Source organism: Branchiostoma belcheri, unplaced genomic scaffold, assembly GCF_001625305.1.
Source record: "Branchiostoma belcheri isolate BF01 breed outbred unplaced genomic scaffold, Haploidv18h27 scaffold68, whole genome shotgun sequence".
Lineage (NCBI taxonomy): Eukaryota > Metazoa > Chordata > Leptocardii > Amphioxiformes > Branchiostomatidae > Branchiostoma > Branchiostoma belcheri.
The window spans coordinates 1,741,862-1,761,793 of NW_017804331.1; the positions used below are offsets into that span (position 1 = coordinate 1,741,862).

The following is a 19,932-nucleotide window of genomic DNA, read 5'->3' on the forward strand; positions in this document are numbered from 1 at the left end:
CACAAACTATTGATTGATATGCATATCCCATCTGGTCTCTCAGTCACTGACGAAAGCTAGTGGATACTAGCTGAAACGTCTGACGTTTTCAAAATCATATCCAGTTGCTTGAGTAACTGCTTTTTGGCGTATTCTGGGCAAAAGTTATAGACTTACCTATGAGGGGTTTCATCATCCTGTAGTAGACCCTCCAGACTGTCTCTAGGGACATTCCGCTGTCCAGGTAAATCGCCCCGGCAACGGACTCAAACACGTCTCCGAGCGCTTTCGGCACCTCGATGTCCTCACTCTCCTCCTCCCCTTCATCATTGATGTACGTCTTCAGCTGGACAATTAACAGCATACGCTTAGAGTTAAGACTTTAGATCTAACACAAAGACATTTTCTCACATACATGTAGAGCTTTCGACCAGTCACTGGTCTTCCTCAGTAGACTGACCCAGTGAGCACAGTAGGGGCATCATCACTAAAGCTTTAAACAATGCTTAGACTTAGATGCTCAAGGATTAGGTATAACAAGTCGTAATGTAGCTACAGTACCGTTCGCGTTATAGTTAACCGGGTACCCCGTTACTAACGAGTTAGATTTTCGTCAGAAAATGGTTAGAGAATCGTCAGTATTTGGTTAGATTTTCGTCAGAAAATGGTTAGAAAATCGTCAGAAATTATTTCTAACGCGTTACCGTTTGCGTTAATGTGATAGGGTCGGATTTCATGTTTGTTTTGCGCGCCGACAAGACAATAGCAATTTGCCACCTCCTGGGGCGTCCGCTAATGTGTTGCGATGTTGCCCCTTGAAAAATAACAGCACCAGAGGCAAGTGGACATGTGATTCGTAAAATAACTTTGTGGTTTATCCATGTGTCGACTGTGTGAAGCGAATTGTGCTATCTTTTAATGCTATTCTATAGTTATTTCTAGCGGAAAATTACGTTGTGTAATACAATGTATGTCAACAAAGTGTAGCAGTGGGCAGACGATGTCTTGTACATTTTGTACCAGCGGCGGCCTACCGCTCTCACAGGACGTCATGGGACGTGACGAAGCAAGAAATATCTGCCGTAGAAGAAATATAAATCGGTAACTCATGCCTTAAATTCACGGCGGTTTTTGACACAAAAGAAAAATTATTATAATTTTTGTAAGGCGCGCGGCTTACTAGTACTAGCGGCTTTAATACTCACGGTAAAATGTACCGTCACTCCCGGCGCAAGGACTCGGTTCGCCAGCTGAGGACTTTCCACAACCATGATGATATCATAGTTAATAAAGGAATATATAATAGATCTATCATGTTGAAATGATAATTGTAATACATGGTTCTATTTAATAGCGGTAGTTTGTTCTTATTTTGAGGGGGGAAACTGTCAAAAATCGAGGGAACGCAAACTGAGATCGGCTCACTTCCGGGTGCACAACGCCAAAATTTCTCGACGATTATATAAAATGACCACTCATTTGTAGTGGTATGGTAGTGCGATCATATCGTGCCAAAGTCAGCATCAAACGTCAGAAAATCCCCGTAAAATATAGTTGCAAAACACATTTCCCGCGCACTCAGGGCCGGTCGCCCTGGCCGCGGCCGCCCTGTGTGCAGCATGCTCATTATAATATGCAAGTAGCTACGCTCTGATTGGTTCACCTTAGATGACCTGCGCTGTGATTGGCTAGAACGAAGCCTGTTGCATGCTGGGGCGCCCTTCCCCGCGAAATGCAGAGAGCTGGATCGAGAGAGAGCCACATTTCTACCTTATTTCTACGACTAATTAGCAACATCCTAGTGACGAAATGCGTACTCAAAAGAATTTTCGGGAAAAAAATATATGTACATGTGGATTTGTGGTGCCTTTGGCGTAATTTTGTTGGTCACATACAACGTAATGTAACACGGAAGTGCATGGAGTCGGAGTCGCGGCACGGCTTTCCGTCCCACTCTAAACAAAACTCCAAGGACATAACAAAACTCCCCAAAACTGGTCAATAATTAGCCATAAAAATGTTGGTGGGCACGTGTAAATATGCTGCCTTTTTTCGAGTGTTATAGGAATTTTCCGCGATGTTTTTGCACATCCCTAACGTTACCTCACGCCCGCCGCCTATTATGTACGGCGGAACGGGTTTTTTAACATCAGATCATCTAGGTTTGCTTATTCGGTGGTAAAATAAGTTAACAGAGAAAAACAGCAAAACAAAGTTGATAAACTATAGAAACGCTTGCCTGGGCAACAGTGACAAAAGAAAATGTCTATCTAATTGAATTGCGCCGGTGATCGTAAAACGTTTTAAACGTTACAATATAGTAAAATGCAGGCTAGATCAACGTTCCTTCCGCTGTTCCAGCGGTGTGTATCGGTAATTTCCCGCCCCGCATGAGGTAAATTAGTACTCCTCCCATTATTCTGTGATGTTACCGCGGCCTGCATATGAATGCAAAAGTCTAACGGAAAAGTAACGGAAAACTTACGGAAAACTTACGGAAAAGTAACGGAAAAGAAACGCGTTAGTAACGGCCGTTAGGGTAACTATAACGCGAACGGTACTGTAGCTGCCGCCACGCTGCATGCCTGCGAAGATGGTGTTATGCTGAAGGGCAGTTATACCGGCTATACAGATACAGAAGCTCAGATGTGTTATGCCAAGGGGCAGTTATATACATAAAAGCATTGCAAAAAAAAATCAGGATTTACAGTAAGTCTCTGGAAGCCCAGGTCTGTATCTGTATCTGTATAGCCGGTATAACCGCCCTTCAGCATAACACACCAGCTTCGCAGGCGCGGCGCGGCGGCAGCTAGCTATATCACACCAAACGACTTATTGCACTCGATCTTTGCACATTTGATTGCAGGAGTTGTTTAAAGCTTTCTAGTGATGATGCCCCAACTGTGCTTGGTGGCAACGAATTCCAGTCTACGATAGTTCTGGGGAAATACGAGTTTTTGCATACCTGTGAGTCCATGCCCTGCTCCTCCCCCTGCTCCTGCTGGAACTGCACGAAGTTGCTGATGATGTTGAACAGCTCCGGAGAAACGAACTTCAGGTACTTGTGGTAGTCGTACTTAACGGCCAGCGAAGCGAAGATCGTGTTGTTGACAAGAGCAGAACGGAGATCAGTGAGCGCTCCTAATAATGTAATGTGATGTATAATAATGTTAATTTTTTTATGTTCACCGAAGGAAAACATGTTGTTTTTGCTACGTTTCTTCTTCTCCAAAGTGACCTCTGACCTGACTGAACCAGATTGTCTCTCACTATGGTAACTTGTGTAGAGTTACATGTACATGATGTTGCAATTTTATAGTAGGAGGGATTTAGACTCCTGTCACCAAGTATATGCATGTGTTTGAGTAAGAATTAACGAAACGGACCATATGCTAAGGTAAACTTTATGCATTTGCTTTGCAAATGTTACTAACTTCTAGTTCATTCACTATTTTTTATTCATAGTCATACAGGTTTCCCACTTAGTGATAACACTGCTTTTCAGTGGGGCCTTGTCACTATATGTATTGTACATACAAAAATATACATAAAGCCACGTACAGACAATAAAATTAAGATACAATAAATAATGATAGCGACAATGACAAAAAAAGGAAAAAATGGTTACCGTAACTAACCAATAACAATGTTAAATAATAATAATAATGACAAAAATGTACATTGTAGTACCCTGCGTTGGTGGTGGCATGAAGTAAGCTGATATAACTTGAGTGTGCCGTCACCATGTCTAAGTCATTAAATGTTGGAATGTAAAAAACAAACAAACCTGGTGAGTGCTGCTGGGGGTCCTTGAAGAGGTGGTTGGTGATGAGGTAGTCAAGGACCGCGTCTCCCAGGAACTCCAGTCTCTGGTAGCAGTCGGTGATGGTGTTGTAGTGGTACGAGGGGTGCGTGAAAGCCTGCAACATATTTGGGAAATTTGGCAGAATTTAATCTACATCATCGGTAAACAGCATATGCTAGTCAAACTACTGTCTGTGTGTGTGTGCATGTGTGTGTGTGTCTGTGTGCGTGCGTGTGTGCGTGCGCGCGCGCGTGTGTCTGTGTGTGTGTGCGTGTCTGTGTGTGTGTGTCTGTGTGTGTGTATGTCTGTGTGTGTGTGTGTGTCTGTGTGTGTGTGTGTTGCTGCACATTTGTAGTTACCATTATAACAAGTCTGTGATGGTGTTGTAGTGGTACGAGGGGTGGGGGAAAGCCTGCAACATGGGAAGTTTCGTAGTCTTGAATTTTTGTTTGGGTAGGTTTGCCTCTACATGTACATATAAACATGTACATTCACATTGTATGTGAGTCAATCTACTGTTAGGAGTATACTGGCGATTAGGTTTTAATACTGAACCACATGGGCCAAGGACATTTAACTTTGGGGTGCCTGACTACTCTAAGAAAAGGTATGAGGCTTGATTTGACTTATGATGTGCTCCATGTGCAAGCCACTGTAAACATGCACATTTCTCCTGATTTAGGCCATGTTGATTTGATTATATGGATGACATCCGCGCACGCATGAATTTTCGGCCGTTTCCAAAAAAAAAAGTTTTCAATCATACTGTAAATCGTACAAAACAGTTGCAAAATGAGCAAAAATATACCATAAGTTACAAAAAAAATTAATAAAAACTATACCAATATCGTAGAATGCCAAAATCAAACGAAAAAAGACGAAATTGTAAAGAAATGAACTTGAAGACTAGATTATTCTCCAAACCATATTCTGTGCCATTTGCTCAACCCTCATGACCACGTAGATTTCATAATGAAATAAAACTTTTTTTTTTGCAAAACTTTTTTTTTATTCGCACGCGCGCATCAGTTTTAGGGCTCCCGGAGGATGTCATCCATATAATCAAATTAACATGGCCTTAGGGGAAACAAAACGTGAATGTTACTGCACCCACCTGCAGCATGTATGCCTTGTCGTTGAATCTGTACTGAACCGTTTCCTCGAGCTGCCGGTAGCCTGACAGCATGTGGGCCAGCTTCTCCTGGGCGTGGGACACGTGGTGGAACAACGGCGGCTTGGGCGGCGAGATGTACCCACACTCCTCCGCGCAGCTGACCTACATGAAGGCAACATTTTTTCACGGTAGTTGGAAGTGAGTGTAAATAGTAGTTACAATGAATAGCAAAGTTCTTTGGTCAGAACCATTTATTTTTCACGAGCCGACGTTTCAATGACCGTCTGTCATCTTCATTAGGGCAATTCTGACTGGTTTACTGTGCACTAACGCTAGATGTTACTTGGTGCATAGTGCACTGTGAACTATGTAACACCTTTAGTGCACTATGCACCGAGTAACATCTAGCGTCGGTGCACACAGTCAGAATTGCCCTGATGAAGATGACAGACGGTCATTGAAACGTCTGCTCGTGAAAAATAAATGGTTGTGACTTTGCTAGAACTTTGCTATTCATTTGTTTACCAACCTGATAAAATTATTTACGGAAGTAGTTACAATGTTTGTATTTTACAATGTATGTAAGAGGAATCCTGGAAGATTAGTGGTTGTATTGTCAATAATTGGAGGTTCATTGAATAAACAAACAAACTAGTAAAGCAAAATGCATAATGTTTATCTTCACACATGAATGAATGAATGAAAGGTGTATTCGTGAAAAACACATGGCAGCTACAGGCTGAATTGTGTGTTTTACAACAATGACAGATTTAAAATGCACTTAAAAGTACATACTTGACCTGTATGGTCTGCTCTATAATTCTTACGCAATCACATTTAAATAATATATATAACACTGGTCACTTCAATTTTGGAATGTCACTTTCCGAATTTCGAGACAGCTATGTTGAAATCCCTGATTTTCAACTTTGTTATTCCTGGATGTACAGTGAACTTTTGTATACCATTGGAAAGATCATGCTATCTTCAGTACCAGGTTGCTTTTTTAATGGTCAGAACGTGCAAATTTATCAAGATATTTGACTTTAAAAATTGCAAGCCTGGCGGTCTACAATGTAGAACACACACCATCAGGCTCAGCAGCTGAGCCTGGCAGTCCTAAACTTTAGCCTGCGGCCTGAGTTAGCCGCCCCGCATATAATTATAATATACACCTTCATGAAGGTCTCAAGGTCGCACGCGGTGCTGGGGTTCTGTTCCCAGTCCTCGTAGGACGAGTCCAGCCCGGCAAGGTCGTCGAAAGAGTCAGCATCGGGCTCGGCGAAGTCAAACTGGTCCAAATCATCCGTGGGGTCGGCATTGGTTTTGGGCAAAACCTGAAACATATACATCAGGGCACTTCAACCATCGCTCAACCGGGACGGGGGGCGATAACGACTTCAGACAACCTTTGACCCTTTGCTGACGTCACACGTGGGAAAAATCATGTGTCCACAGCATTTGGGTCAGATAGCTGAGGAAGACTGAGTGATTCAGGTGAGTCAAATTTTGAGTTGGAGAACAGTTTAAGTTTTTCATAAAAACTGAAACAGTAGAGATGGACTTCAGTGTAAACAAAAACTAGCAAGTATACTAGCGAGATTTTTTTAAAGAAATATCAAGACTTAATTTGACCTCATATAAACTGCAATGATACAACTTTTTTTCTGACAAAACAGCAGATGCAAAAGAAAACAGTCAAGCAACTGGATAATTGTAGTCCTGTGTGTTTCATATAATTACTTGGATGTCTTCATGATGTAAAAGAGCAGATCAATCATGATATGATCAAGCATGAAATGTAAAAAAAATTTGGTGGCATATTTTGCTAAAAAAATTACCTTGACTCCAAGCCAACACTTGATTTTGATTCAGTTGCTTGAGCATCTGTTTTCTTGTGTATCTCATTACCTGGATGTCTAACCTTCATTGACATAAAAGTGCAGACATAATGTCATGAAATATAGAAAATTTGGTGGAAGAGTTTTCGTTGGGAAAGGCACTTAACACAACTTTCCTCACTTCACTCAGGTGTAAATGAGTACCTAGCTTTGGCTAGGGATGTCCCTCAGATAGGACGTTAAATGGAGGTCCCTTCTTGGGAGAGCCAGACCCCATTCATGTTAAAGAACCCACTGCACTTATCGAAAAGAGTAGGGGACCTTCCCGGTGTGAGTGGTTCAAACGTTACAGTCTGGTCACAGGTTTGACATCTTGAAGAGGACTGGTGATGCTCACCTGTTATCTCAATCATTCCACAAATGTGGTAAATCTTCATAGAATAAAATAAAAAATACCTGACCCCAAGCCAGCACAGGAAGAGCTGTGCCGCCCGAGGCCCACACATGGTGAGGCAACAGCAACTGGATAGATTTTGATCCAGTTGCTTGAGTATCTATTTTGTTGCGTTGCCTGGATGTCTTTATTTGAGTAAAAGTGTAGATAATTTCATAAAATGAAATGTATTTAGTGGACGAGTTAAGATTTACCTTGACTCCAAGCCAGCACAGGAAGAGCTGTGCGGCCCGAGGCCCGCATGTGGTGAAATAACAGCAACTGGATGGATTTTGATCCAGTTGCTTGAGCATCTGTTTTCTTGTGCATCTCATTACCTGGATGTCTATTCTTTATTGACGTAAAAGTGCAGACTGATAATGTCATGAAATATACAAAATTTGGTGGAAGTTTTCCTTGGGAAAGGCACTTAACATGACTTTCCTCACTTCACTCAGGTGTAAATGAGTACCTAGCTTTGGCTAGGGACGTCCCTCCGATAGGACGTTAAATGGAGGTCCCTTGTTGGGAGAGCCACACCCCACGCATGTTAAAGAACCCACTGCACTTATCGAAAAGAGTAGGGGACCTTCCCGGTGTGAGTGGTTCAAACGTTACAGTCTGGTCACAGGTTTGACATCTTGAAGAGGACAGTTGATGCTCACCTGTTATCTCAATCATTCCACAAATGTGGTAAATCTTCATAGAATAAAATAAAAAATACCTTGACTCCAAGCGAGCAGAGGAAGAGCTGTGCCGCCCGAGGCCCGCATGTGGTGAAATAACAGCAACTGGATGGGATCCAGTTGCTTGAGTATCTATTTTCTTGCGTTACCTGGATGTCTTCATTTACGTAAAAGTGTAGATAATTTCATAAAATGAAATCTAAAAAAAAAAGATTTACCTTGACTCCAAGCCAGCACAGAAAGAGCTGTGCGGCCCGAGGCCCACACGTGGTGAGGTAACACCCCAACAACGCCTCGACGCAGTCCGCGATGCTCTTGTCGGCGATGCAGTGCTCCATGTGCAGGTCGTAGGACAGCAGCCGCTTCATGGCGTCTCCGTTCACCAGCACCGACGCCCTCAGAGGGGCCACGACGTTGTTGTTGTAACCGGCCACGACTTGGGCGATCGGGTTTCTTGAGGTAGTCATGCCGTTTCCACCCGGCGGCTCCACTTCCAGGCAGGAGTCCTTAAAAAATGAATGAATGCGTTGATGAATACATAATGAATATAATAATTATAATAGTGACGAGTCTTTGTCATGTTCAACATGTTTTTCCAGGGTCGGTTGGGTTTAGGGTCGGTTTAGAAACAGGAAACACAACATTTTTTTTTCTAGGCCTCACTGAATGATAGCATATGATGTGTTTATACAATATAGAAATTTTCTAGCTCTCACCATAACATGTTCCGCAAATTCTCTTATCACTTATCTTCTCGTCATGAAATAGTTGGTGCTTTTGCCTGATGGGTCGATTGACATATGCAGAATCAGATTTTAAAGTTTTTAATACAGATGTGTGTCAGGTCCTCTACTACTTCGTTATATGTGTGTGTGTGTCTGTGTGTGTTGTATGTGTATATGTGTATATATATATATGTGTGTGTGTGTGTGTGTGTGTGTGTGTGTGTGTGTGTGTGTATGTGTATATGTGTATATATATATACCTTAGTGTTGGAAACTGTGTCCTCTTGGTCTTCCCGGTTGTTCTGAATGCAGAATCCGGGCGGCAGCCAGTTTACGGCCGGGTCGAAGATGGACGCGACCATGCGCGAGGCCAGCCCCTTCCGCTTGCCCAGGCGGTACAGATTCAGGTTGGAGACCTATAATAATAGAAAGTTTATGATTTGACTAATTTGATTTGATTTATTGGATACAATACATGTGGAGCACAGGCAGCTTTCGCTGGTGTTGTGCCCCACACATAAAACAAAACATTACAACCACATACAAAATATAACTAATACAATAACAATATAACAATATTGCAAGCTTAGCATGAAAGTTCATCTGTGTTGGTATATATTAACATTATGATAACAGTTAACCTTTACATAACCAACACCAAGTAAATTGGGACATTACATGTAACATGAAAATAAAGATTGGACGACAGAATGGGTAACAAAATAGTATGTGACTACTCTAACTACTAAACACTAATTTCTAACTTATTGGGTTTGACTTCCTTTTCCGAGACAGTGGAAGACGAATGATCCCACTTTTTCTATATTGTGTGTTCTGTATATTACCTAGAGTTCCACTATGTAAAGATTATTCCTCCTGTTTATGCAAATAGGATCCTCATTTGCATGAATTATATCAGTTGATCAGACCTCGTGCACGCGTGAGTAGGTGCAGTACAAGTACGTCGTGATCGCGTGCTTCAGGAAGGGACAAACAAACAAACAAACAAACCTGTCTGCTGCGCATGTAGGAGAGCTTGCCCTCATGCACGCGTGAGTAGGTGCAGTACAGGTACGTCGTGATGGCGTGCTTCAGGAACGGACAAACAAACAAACAAACAAACAAACGAACCTGTCTGCTGCGCATGTAGGAGAGCTTGCCCTCGTGCACGCGTGAGTAGGTGCAGTACAGGTACGTCGTGATCGCGTGCTTCAGGAACGAGTCCCCGATCGTCTCCAGTCGCTCCAAGTTGAAGAAGTCGCCGGCGTTGGACAGTGTGAGCGCCTAGAGGATGTAGTGGCAAGGTATTGAACATTATAGAACAAGAGGCATTAAAAACAGTCTTTTATTTCCAGATACTATACGGTACAATAATAGGAAACAGACAACTACTGTCTGGACTTATACTTCTATTTCTACGCTTGCTATTATGAGGTCCGATAAGATCTAGGTTGAAGAAGTTGCCGGCATTGGACAGGGTGAGTGCCTGGAGGCAGGAAAATACATGAAAAAAACCAATGATAATCTTTGTCTATTTGTATGTCTAGGTGTAACTGGTGTGCCAGTTTGACATTTACAATTTTTTTTTCAAAAGTTTCCAAAGTGATGGAGACAAAGTCTAAATGCATGATGTTTACCTTCACATGGCCTAGCCTAACAAAGTACTGCTCCTTTTATACTCAAACCCATTCATGCATACAATATACATAATGAATACATATTATACACACACACACACACACACACACACACACGTATGGTGAACAGCCCTCCAAGTCTGTTGTGCCACTTGCTACATAATGTACATTGTAATGATCCAACACCACACCACAGGATGTCTGCTACAGCACCAGTTACCATGGTGACACAGTAGTGGCAAGATATGTTTTAAGATTTTTTACAGGTTGTGTGTGAATAAACCATTCTCTCATTGATATTCTCTCCAACTCTGCGATACCTTACATGACAAACTTGCTGAACAAAACACTTAAACTGACAATCTGTAAACACCGATGTGACCTCATGAATTGTATTATATATAGAAGACTATACAATTTTTATCACACTTATGTTCATTGATTTTAAACCGAATTTGATTGATTGTCTATTTTTAACTCCTTAGTGTTTTTAATTTATTTCATTGTTAATGCCTGTCAATTCAGACTTACTGTCTGCAAGAAGGTGTGTGAATAAAGTTTCAAAGTTTCAAATATATACCTGAAGAATGAGGCTGGGGGAGGGACCCGGGTGGGCGTCCAGGTCCAGGTCAAGCATAGGCTCCAGAAATGATGAGGTAGATTCAGGGATGCTGCTGTTGAGAAGAAGAAAAACTTCATTGAACAACAATGGACCTATACCATTATTACGTCACAGTTTGTTTACCTGTTCTACAGAACATTCTAGAACGGTCAGTTAAAGAATAAAGATCATTTCAAAGTTTTCAAAGTAAGGTATGTCTGATTTTTGATGCGTCTTGTGTTGACACAGCATTACATGCCGCATGGGTGACTTAGTTGTGACGTTAGTCGAAAGTAGTACCGTATTAAAAGCCTTATATTAGGCTAACGCTACACAAACACACACCGCGCTACGCACCCCTGTACAATATAAACGTTGATTGACCAACATTCATTGCGGTAAACAAACTGTGACGTAATAATGGTATAGGTCCATTGCACATGGTACAATGTGTGGCAAAGTACAATATAACAAACAAGTAAAATATGTGTTGAATAAGACCTAATGTAGAATATAACATACATGTATCCTAATTACTCAAACAATAAGGGCTAGCACACCTCTTTGTTAAAGTGTTACAATCGAGTGGGGCTAATTACGAGTTTCGGTATTTCTTCTAATACTGTAACAAAGCAGTCTTTTGTAGGACAGACAACTCCTGTTCTGTATAACAGGCGCTTCCTGACTAATTTGCATTATCTTGTCTTGACTTGTCTGACTTTTGTTCCTTTTTCGACTTCCAAAAATTTGTCTTCACTTTATTTGCATATCCATCAATAGTTTGTGCTCATAAACCTGCATTTCCCCTCTGGTCTCTCAGTCACTGACGAAAGCTAGTGGATACTAGCTGAAACGTCTGACGTTTTCAAAATCATATCCAGTTGCTTGAGTAACTGCTTTTTGGTGCAGTCTTTTGTGTATTTACCTATTTTTGAGATCAGGCATGTTGTTGCTGGACACGTTGGGACTACTCCTGACGCCCTCCCCACTGATACCGTTGCCTGAGGTAGCATTGTTGCCTGGGCCGACGCTTCTGCTGTCCGGCTTCACTTTTCTCTCGTGTGCCGGTCGCCCCATCTTATGTCCGCCTTCCTCTGGCGTTATCTGCCCATTACTCATACCTGTAACATTGTTATTAATTGATTTTTTTTTATTCATTTTCACACAAACACTGACATAGAGCCTGCCTAAACTCTAATACATAAAGTAAAAGTAATACATGTATCTATAAACAGAATTTTGATGTTAAGGCCACACCAATTTGATTTGTTGCTTCTCGGATCGCCCTGTCCATTTTTTTCTGATTTGCCCCCCCCCAAATTTTTTTTTTGGGGGGGGGGGTCTAAATGAACAGCAAAATGCTCAATGAAAGACATATATTGGCCCCAAGGGTTGAAAAAAGTCCTTTTCTTCCTAGTTCTTAAGTTTTTCAATGTAACAATGCAATTTTGTTTCATTAAAAGTTCAAAATATATTGTTTTAATTATAAACCAGCCTGGTATGTTCACTTCATGGCTCATATTGTAAGATTTCCGGCTATCATGGGGTGCCTTGGCCTGTTTTTTTTCCGCCCTGCCGCTCCTGATTTTTTTTTAAATCCGAGAAGCAACAAATTAAATTGGTGTGGCCTAATTATCAATAATAATAATAATTGATGCTAAATGTGCATTTTACTCTCAAAAAGCAAGAAAATAATGATTCAGTAGTTCATGTACTTGTGTCAGTTAGCCTCTGTACTCTTGAAGAAGCCACACAGGCAAAACTGATGTGACAGGCTGAATAAAAATTCAAAACAGGAACTATGTGCCTACAGATGTCTTACTGAGGGACGACTGTGTGTGCGAGATGTCAGTCAGCTTGAGGAATGAATCTCCTCTACTAGATTTACTTTTAAGTTGACAACCCTTTTGACTATCTACCATTATGATTTGATATCTGAACGATTATAATTACTTCTATGTTACCTTATTCCATTTGATAGTTGATGAGTTAGTTACAATTTCATCTTGTTCGCGATAAGTTTATCTATTTTTAGTTGACCTTTGTTAGTTCATCTTTAATCTTTTGTTATGATTATATTTATAATGTTATATAATTTTATTAATAATATATAATTATATTTATAATGTCATGTACTTTTGTTGGGGTTATCCCCCCAGGAATCTTTGAAAACCGCCAATAGGCGACATACATGTATTTCCTGGTTAAATAAAAATAAACATAAACAAACAAACATAAACATATAAAACAAACAAACCTGTCTTAGAGAGTCTGTCGTTGCCGGCATCACCAGGAACCACGAGGATGGGGAAGTCATCTTCTTCGTCGTTGTCTAGTAGACTCGCCTTTGACAGATCCAGTTCGCTCAGGTCCAGCCTGTGGAATAAATGAATGAGCTAGTTACCATGGTGACAGACATCTGGTTCAGGTCACTGACCTTATTTGTTGGAGAAGAAGAGGAAGAAGAGAGCAAAAGAGAGCAAAAATAATGTTTTCTTTTTCAAGACACTAACAAATTTTAAAGAAAAACGTCATAATACAGAAACAGTACAGAGTCGAATCAGAGTCAAAGGGCGGTTATACCGGATATACAGATGTGGATACAGATACGGATAAAGAGTCAGACCTGTTTGTGTGGTTGTTCACTTTTTTGAATGAATGAATGAATGAAAAACATCACTAGAAATGTAAGCAAATGGATAATGTTTATACCTTCACAATTGGTCTAGCCTAACTAAACACTGCTCTGTTTATTGTTACTTGAACACACATACATTATATATAATATATGGTGAGCTGCCCCTCCAGCTCTGTCCTGCTACAAAATGTAATCCAACACCACAGTGTGTCTGCTACAATGCTGGTTACCATGGTGACAGACATCTAGTCCAGGTCACTGACCTTATTTGTCTTGAGAGAAGAATAAGAAACAGATCACAGTACAGAGTCGAATCAGAGTCAAAGGGCGGTTATACCGGACATACAGATGTGGATACAGATACGGATAAAGAGTCAGACCTGTTTGTGTGGTTGTTCACTTTTTTGGCACCGTTGTGTTGTCCCTGTTGTCTCTTGTTGCCTAGTGACGCGGCCGGCACGAGCGGCGTGTCCAGGAGCATCACGTTGTCCTGGAACGCCCGCCACTCCTCCTCTGATATGTCCCACCTGGGGGGAATATGGATATACATTTGAATATGGATATTCATTTTACCATGAGATTGCAACATTATGTAACCCAACACCAGTTACTATGGTGACAGACGTCAACAAAAGAAGCCATTGGCCAGGTCAGAGGTTAGTGTTTGGAACAGAAGAAGCAGAAATGTACAACTCGTTCCTCCACTGCACACTGTACAATAGCCAAATGCTGACCTAGTGTTCTAGTGTTTCATGTCCCACTTTTGTATGTAATTGCCTTGTGCGTCTCTTGTACTTATGTAAAGTCCACACAATTCAGGAGTACTACGTACCCCTGCTATGTTGACTGTTCTTAATAAAATTGAAAAATTGAATTGAAAAATTGAAATGGGGGAAAAACAAAAAAAAAAAGTGTCCCACCTGTCCCCAAAGTCGTCCTCCATCTCCTCCTCCTCCTCCTCATCGTCCACATCGTCAGGGTTCCAGGCCGAGATCTCGAACCACGGAGACTCCTCCTTCTGCTGCTCCGGGGACGCTCGGCTCTTCTCCGGCCGGGCGGGAGGCTCAAACACCACCTCCTCACCTGCAAACAGACAAGACAGGACTCAAAATACATCTCAGTTCAGATTGAATAGAAGAAGAAGACGAAGGTCTCCCGTGCTCTTATACTGAGCGTAGGGTGGTGCCCATCTCCATTTCCGTAGCCCTTGGGCGAGACACAGTTGTGCAGGACACTGCAACAGGGGGCTAGTCCGCTGAATCGTAGGGTGGTGACCATCATTTCCGTAGCCCTTGGGCGACACACAATTGTGTAAGGCACTACAGCAGGGGGCTAGTCCACTGGTAGTGCTGTGTGTTTGACCTTCCCACACTCTTTTTCATATGTGCTGAGTGCTAAGCAGAAAAAAAAATGTGTACCATTTTTAAAAGTCTTTGGTATGACCCGGCCGGGATTTGAACTCACGACCTCCCGGTTACAAAGTGAGCACTCTACCAATTGAGCTATTGCACCGGCAAAGATTGAATAGCAAAGTTCTTTTTATCACAACCATTTATTTTTCAAGAGCCGACGTTTCGATGACCGTCTGTCATCTTCATCAGGGCAATTCTGACTGGTTTACTGTGCACTGACACTAGATGTTACTGACACTAGATGTTACCTAGTGCACAGTAAACCCTGATGAAGATGACAGACGGTCATCGAAATGTTGGCTCTTGAAAAATAAATGGTTGAGAACTTTGCTATTCAGTCGTTTACCAACCTGATGAAATTATTTACGGAAAATGTGCAGATGTTGTCACATTGGCATAGTGTGTTTTTGGCACACATTTTGACAGATTAGCCAAAGAGGCTTGGTGGACATCACTCCACCGCACAGGGAGGGGAAGGTAGTGTAAAGTGCCTTTCCCAAGGGCACAACATCGGGGCATGGTGAGTAGTGATGCATACCTAAACCCAATTTTAGGTTCAGGTCCGGATTCAAGTCCAGAGGTTTAGGTTCAGTTCCGGATTTGTAAGTCCGGACCTAAACCCATACAAAATTGCATGTTGGCAACCTTGCAATGTTGTCTGGGTGAAACTTTGGCCACATAACATAGAGGCTGGTAGTTGACGATGCCCGATGGCAATGTTTTCTTCATTTTGCAGCAGAGATTTTACAATCTACGGAAGGTTTTAGGTGGTTTGGAAAGAAAAGGGGTATGTGAAATCGTCTTTTATGGTAATAAGTCCGGACTCGGTTCTTGACTTTTAGGTTTTTTGGACTCGAACCTAAACATTCTTACAAGTCCGGATCCAAGTCCAGTGAACCGGTATGCATCACTAATGGTGAGTATTGAACCCGGCAGCTATTGGCTCCAACTCCAACGCTCTAACTGTTGCGCCAGCGATGCCACGCAAAAAGAGGGTAAACAAGATAAATACAGGGGAATGTGGAGAAAACTTGATTTCTTGCTCTTTTCCAGTCTTTCATGAGGCTCGCATGGCTCAAACACCAAGTTAAAGGTGCACACCCCAGTTCTTCTGTGACAGGGGTCCGCGATGGTGCACCTACAGAAACAGCACAGCTCCAAATTTGGGTGCACTATACTAAGGTGCACATGCGCCCAGTATTTCCAGCCCTGCTCACCTTTCTTGAGGTGTGGGAACTCGAGTCGCGGGTGCGTGTACCCCTCCGGCAGGACGGCCTGCCCGATGCCTGTTCACAGACAGACAGACAGACAGACGGACTAACACTACTGAAAACATAACCTTCTCGGTGAAGGTAAATACACGTCCGCACCTTTCTTGAGGTGTGGGAACTCGAGTCGCGGGTGCGTGTACCCCTCCAGCAGGACGGCCTGCCCGATGCCTGTTCACAGACAGACAGACAGACAGACGGACTAACACTACTGAAAACATAACCTTCTCGGTGAAGGTAAATACACGTCCGCACCTTTCTTGAGGTGTGGGAACTCGAGTCGCGGGTGCGTGTACCCCTCTGGCAGGACGGCCTGCCCGATTCCTGTTCACAGACAGACAGACAGACAGACGGACTAACACTACCGAAAACATAACCTTCTCGGTGAAGGTAAAAACACGTCCTCACCTTTCTTGAGGTGTGGGAACTCGAGTCGCGGGTGCGTGTACCCCTCTGCCCGATTCCTGTTCACAGACAGACAAGACAGACAGACGGACTAACACTACTGAAAACATAACCTTCTCGGTGAAGGTAAAAACACGTCCGCACCTTTCTTGAGGTGTGGGAACTCGAGTCGCGTGTGCGTGTAGCCCTCTGGCAGGACCCCCTGCCCTATTCCTGTTCACAGACTGACGGACAGACTAACACTACTGAAAACATAACCTTCTCGGTTTGTTTGTTTGTTTGTTTGTTTGAAGGTAAAGGTAAAAACACGTCCTCACCTTTCTTGAGGTGTGGGAACTCGAGTCGCGGGTGCGTGTACCCCTCTGGCAGGACGGCCTGACCGATGCCGGCCTCCTGGGCGATCTGCACCCGCAGTTCCTCGGCGATCAGCAAGGTGGTAACTCTGTACAGCACGCTGGGCAGGCAGACGGCTTTGCGCCACAGGGAGGCCGGGACGGGGTGGATCTCACACAGCTCAGGCACCAGGATCTGCTTGCTCTGTAGAGGAAACAAAGAGGAAAATGAAGTACACTGCAATAAGCAACAAATAAAATGAAAATACATGTCTGTAGCACTACATATAATTCGTCGAATCTTTTTTTAAAAATACTGTATCAGTGTATGATAAATGTGATTGTACTGTAAATGCCTGTTTCTGTACCTGTATGTAATTTTCTGCAGGAGCCCTGAAAGATTAGCCCCTTAAGAAGCTAAAGGGCATCCCAATAATCTGAAGCTGAACTGAAACTTGCTCCAGTAGAGAAAGCAGTAAGCCTGTCTTTGGAAGTGACTGGTGATGGGTTACATAATGTTGCTATTTCATGGTCTGCTCTGCTCCGATCCTGTCACCATATGTAGTAAAATGTATATGAATGTGTTTGAGTAAGAATTAACAGAGCAGACCACGTCTGAAGGTAAACATTATGCATTTGCTTTGCAAATGTTACTTCTCTAGTTACCTGTAAGTTTTCCCTTTTGGCCTTCCTGGTCTCTGCGCTGCTGGTTGGCAGAGCCTTGCCCTTCTGGTTGAGGTGGCGCGGGGTGAGCAGGTTTAACCGGGAAGACGTGTGGTCCACGTCCAGCAGGGGCTGGCCCAGGTTGGTGATGGCCTCGCCGTAACGCTTCAGGTAGTACCTACATAATAAATAATAATTGTTTATTGCAAATTCTTGCCCGAGGACTAATTGCAGGAACAGAAGAAACATGGTATAAAAACAGATAATTAGTACATATAGAACTACTGATAACTACTAAGAAACTACTGGTAAAAACTACTGGGTTGACTTCTTTTTTGAAGACAGAGGAAGACAAAGGATCCCACTTTTTCTGTAATATGTGGATTTTCGGATGTTAAGAGGAGAGAAGTTTTCTTTTCATATGTGTGAAAGTTTGGGTAGAATTTGGAGGCTACGTCAAAGAGTTCATTTCGTTCATTGCTATAGAGGGTACAATTTGATATAAAATGCGTAATAAATAATAACCAATAAACTGGCACACATACCAACTACTAAGTACATGTACCTGTAGGAAATCAAGCTGCAAGATTTTGTATCAACAACTATGAAAGAGGTGCTAGTGTCACGGAAATGAAAAGAAACCTACAGTGGGTGTCGCTGGAAGACAGAAGAAAAATGGTCAGACTATGCATTATGTACAAAATGACTTATAAACTGGTGGACGTCCCAACTACTAAGTACCTAATACCAGCCCAGAAGAGAATACGAGATAGCCATGCCTTCAAGTACCAGAGTTATCAACCAAGGATTGAGGTGTTCAAAAATTCATTCTTCCTAGAACTATCGCGGAGTGGAACTTACTGTCACTAAGTACAGTAGGGGCGTTGTCAGTAGATAGCTTTAAACAATGTGATAAAATAGAATAAAAAAATGAAATAAAGACTGAACTTTAACTTCCAACACTAGATATAGAATTGGGACTTACCCCAAATTTTCGGTTGACTCCATCAACCTTGTTCACGGAATGGACCCGTGTACTCTTGGAACGTGACGTCAGAGACACGTGACCGTAGTAGCGGGTCATACGTGCCAGATAACTTGTGTCGCCCCCGTCTCTGTTCAGGGTAGGTCTGTGAGCTCTTATGTAGACTGCCTCCTTAACTCCTGAACAGAGACGGGGGCGACACAAGTTATCTGGCACGTATGACCCGCTACTACGGTCACCTGTCTCTGACGTCACGTTCCAAGAGTAGACGGGTCCATTCCGTGAACAAGGTTGATGGAGTCAACCGAAAATTTGGGGTAAGTCCCAATTCTATATCTAGTGTTGGAAGTTAAAGTTCAGTCTTTATTTCATAGTGATTTGTACCAACACAGATGAACTTTCATGCTAAGAATAAAAAAAGGTAGTACTCGTCGAAGGTGGCGTAGTCAGCGGACGGGAACTCGCTTCGTGGGTTCAGGGAGTAGCATATCTCAGCAACGTAGAACCTCTGCGGCTGATCTGCATTCCTGAGGGAAGGGTAGGGTATCAATCAATCAATCAATCAATCAATCAATCAATCAATCAATCAATCAATCAATCAATATGAATGGTTTATTCATTTTGCGAATATAAACTCGTCGCAGCCTTTAGCTGAATTGTGAGTTCATGTACATATACAAATTGCACAGGTTGACATAAACAATCAAGGTGACAATACATATTAAAAAGATGAAATACATAATTAAAAGTCGTAATGCATATCAATCAATCAATCAAAAATGGTTTATTTGTGAAAACAAAACAAGACCTTGTAGCCATAGGCTAAATTGTGTCTTGATGTACAATTTGATTTGACATACATTGACACATTATTAAAAAATTGCTAAATTATTCAATAATAAATGCATGTCATTTTACATGTTAATACCTAAAAATAACAGTTTCAATTTCAACATTAAAAACTAATAATTACAGACATATATGAAATACTAACACAATAACATACAAAGTAATTAAAAAAATAAGACTAGAGGACAGACTAACCACCCTAGAAGTACGATACACATTATTTAGAGGAATTGTTCAATATGCGAACCAGGTATGGTACTGAAGAGTTCTTATCGTCAAACAACGTCATCAGAAACTGTGCGCGTGCGAAGCTGGTTTTACACCAAAGGGTGGTTATACCGGCCAGACATTTGTGCCGATGCAGAAAGAAAATTTGTAACTTATAAGATTTGCAAAAGAAAATCCCTGTTCACCTTCACACAGTCTTGCCTACTAAACTAATGCTCTGTTCATTCTTACAGAAACACTTTGAATTCATATTGATGGTGACCAGCCCATCTAACTCCGTCCTGCCACTTGCTACATAATGTAATCCACTACCAAAGGGTTTCTGCTACAG

General features: G+C 42.1%; 1 protein-coding gene across 5 annotated transcripts in view; it reads right to left on the bottom strand.

The window, feature by feature from the left end:
• LOC109484048 (endoribonuclease Dicer-like) overlaps window positions 1-19,932 on the bottom strand; it is a 63,017-nt gene that overhangs the window by 2,548 nt on the left and 40,537 nt on the right. For 4 of the 5 annotated variants that reach the window (XM_019787234.1, XM_019787237.1, XM_019787235.1 and 1 more), the window contains 16 exons: window positions 18,953-19,051; window positions 17,543-17,717; window positions 16,862-17,081; window positions 14,380-14,542; window positions 13,840-13,986; window positions 13,079-13,197; window positions 11,747-11,942; window positions 10,801-10,894; window positions 9,715-9,867; window positions 8,844-8,999; window positions 8,077-8,364; window positions 6,074-6,235; window positions 4,899-5,060; window positions 3,767-3,899; window positions 2,945-3,120; window positions 157-325 (listed from right to left, as the gene is read on the bottom strand). In XM_019787234.1, coding sequence (XP_019642793.1) covers window positions 157-325; window positions 2,945-3,120; window positions 3,767-3,899; window positions 4,899-5,060; window positions 6,074-6,235; window positions 8,077-8,364; window positions 8,844-8,999; window positions 9,715-9,867; window positions 10,801-10,894; window positions 11,747-11,942; window positions 13,079-13,197; window positions 13,840-13,986; window positions 14,380-14,542; window positions 16,862-17,081; window positions 17,543-17,717; window positions 18,953-19,051 — 2,612 coding nt within the window. Of the gene's footprint in view, window positions 1-156; window positions 326-2,944; window positions 3,121-3,766; window positions 3,900-4,898; window positions 5,061-6,073; window positions 6,236-8,076; window positions 8,368-8,843; window positions 9,000-9,714; window positions 9,868-10,800; window positions 10,895-11,746; window positions 11,943-13,078; window positions 13,198-13,839; window positions 13,987-14,379; window positions 14,543-16,861; window positions 17,082-17,542; window positions 17,718-18,952; window positions 19,052-19,932 lie in introns of all 5 variants that reach the window. The other variant, XM_019787238.1, reaches the window with a different exon arrangement.